Here is a 2377-nt window from a genome sequence, read left to right as displayed (position 1 = left end):
ATTAGTGACCACTGGATTGGAGCAATTGTCATTAAGTGTCTTGCCCAAGGACACAAACGGCCACAGTGGTAGCAGCGACGGGTCTTAAACCAATTACCTCTGGGTTAGAGGCAGGCGCGCAAGCCAACTGTGCTACAACGCCAGGCCAAATATATGAACAACACATTTGATATATCATAACATTACACACAACAATAACTAAAACTCCTTTCAGATTACAAGACTTGACAGAAGCCTATAACTCCTACACACGTTGCTTGGATGTGGATCCATATTTCCTCACAGCTTATGTTGGTCGAGGGGATGTATTCGCTGATGCTGGACAACATGATAATGCACAAGGAGAATACCAACGTGTTCTTAAACTTGATCCTTCAAATGTTGACGCGCGGGTACATCTGGGGTACAGTTTGCAAGTGAGTTTATTTTTTCGTTCCTAAGATTATGTAATTTAAATTTTATTTTTTACTTTTTTATTTGCTCAGCACCCAAATATTTTGGTAGAAAACACGCTTAACAGGACTTTTTAAAACAATAATAATAATACAATAACTTTATTGGTTTTATATATTCCACTTTGGTAGCAACGATTTAAGAGTATTTTAAACAAAGAGACTGGATATACCGACAAAACAACAGTTGTTCAACATGCTTACAGTTAAGAACATATTTGCATTTAATGGGAAGAAAATAAGCGTGGTCGCTACACCTAGCGGACGAACAAGCCATTTAAAAAAAAAGTTTTCAGGGTTAACTTTTAATAGAAACATAACTGTGTGTAAAGATACAACCTGTACAATGAGGAAGGTGGCTTAAAAGAGAATTGACCTTAAGACTGGGTCATGAAAAAAATATGTTATTCATGTGAATTTAGGAATTTTTAATTAACTCAGGTATGTGGACATCTGCAACAAGCATGGAACCAATTCACAGCAGCAATTGAACTTGATCCGAAAAGTCAATCTGCATTAGAAGGTCGCGCTGTGACATGCCTTCATGCAGGCAACAGTGATGCTGCATTAAAAGATGTCAATCTAGCTTTAAGGAGTGGCCCTCCTTCTGCAAGACTGTTAACTGCATGTGGAGTGGTACATCAGTCTATGAGTGACTTGCACACGGCAATGGCTTATTATAATGTGAGTAATTAAAAGGGATCTGGTGCTACGATAATATTACAGACAAAAATCATGTCCAACCAATTGTATAAAGTATTTATGGTAGTGTATTTTCAGTGCCTTGAAGTAGCTTAATAATAGTTGTTAAATACTTCATGGAATTTTTTTATTAAAAAGTACATTTTTCACCCCCTAAGCAGAATACTGGTACAAGTCTGTGGTTTTTTACTATATTCCTAAAAGTTATCTGAATACTGAGAAAAACACACCTTAAAATGGTATGCGGTAACACCAATTCTAAATGAAACAAAATTCATTTTTGATATCTATATACTGCATTTAATCAGAAATTTGAATATCAGTTCACCCGCTGAAACAGCTTCTCAAAATAAAATGAAAACAATTTTTTTCTCTAACATCTTAAACGTAGACCAATTCTAAATCAAACAAAATTTATTTTTGATATCTATATACTGCATTTAATCAGAAATTTGAATATCAGTTCACCCGCTGAAACAGCTTCTCAAAATAAAATGAAAAAAAATTTTTCTCGAAAATCTTAAACGTAGACCAGGTTATACTTAGCAATAAAGCTATTTTCCCCATTCCAGAAAGCAAGATCATTGGATCCAACTTATATTCCTGGTGTGTTTAACTGTGCTGTGCTATATATGAGGAACAGACAATTCTCTGAAGCAGCCGAGTGTTTAGATTTGGTGCTTGATGAAAATCCGGATGATACAGCTGCTCTTCTTAACCGGGCAATCGCTCATATATTCCTTAAGAAAACAGAGGTTTGAGAGTTTAATATAAAACTGTGTGCGTCGTGGCACACTTTTGTTTTTATTGGAAGTTTAACTTGATAATAATTAAACATAAATGGTTCATTTGTCTGCTAGGTGTAGCGACCACGCTTATTTTTTTCTAAATAAATGTGAATATGATTTTAACTGTAATCGTGTTTTAACAACTGTTGTTTTGTCGCTATATCCTGTTTTTTCGCTTAAAATACTTCTAAATCTTACCATAATCGAAGAGATAAATAAAAGTAATTATTATATAATATAAGTTAAAGTTGTTCACAGCACACTTTAATCTTTTGGGTCAGGAATTGTCATAATTATTTATTTTTGGAAGAGTCATATTGAATTTATATATATTTTGAGAGCGTTTTTTGCATATTGTATTATTTGATTTTATTTTCAGCTATCCTTGAATGATTTTAACCGTACCATTGAACTTGATCCATACGATGGTCATGC

General features: G+C 34.1%; 1 protein-coding gene across 1 annotated transcript in view; it reads left to right on the top strand.

Moving 5' to 3' along the window:
- Positions 1-1915, top strand: part of LOC100175887 — a 23362-nt gene extending 21447 nt beyond the window's left edge. Inside the window, exons 30-32 of the mRNA XM_009861731.2 lie at positions 223-416; positions 894-1136; positions 1727-1915. Coding sequence (XP_009860033.2) covers positions 223-416; positions 894-1136; positions 1727-1915 — 626 coding nt within the window. The remainder of the gene's footprint in view (positions 1-222; positions 417-893; positions 1137-1726) is intronic.
- The last annotated feature ends 462 nt before the right edge of the window (positions 1916-2377 follow it).

This window comes from Ciona intestinalis, chromosome 10, assembly GCF_000224145.3.
Source record: "Ciona intestinalis chromosome 10, KH, whole genome shotgun sequence".
Classification (NCBI taxonomy): domain Eukaryota; kingdom Metazoa; phylum Chordata; class Ascidiacea; order Phlebobranchia; family Cionidae; genus Ciona; species Ciona intestinalis.
This window is presented reverse-complemented; position numbering and strand designations above follow the sequence as displayed.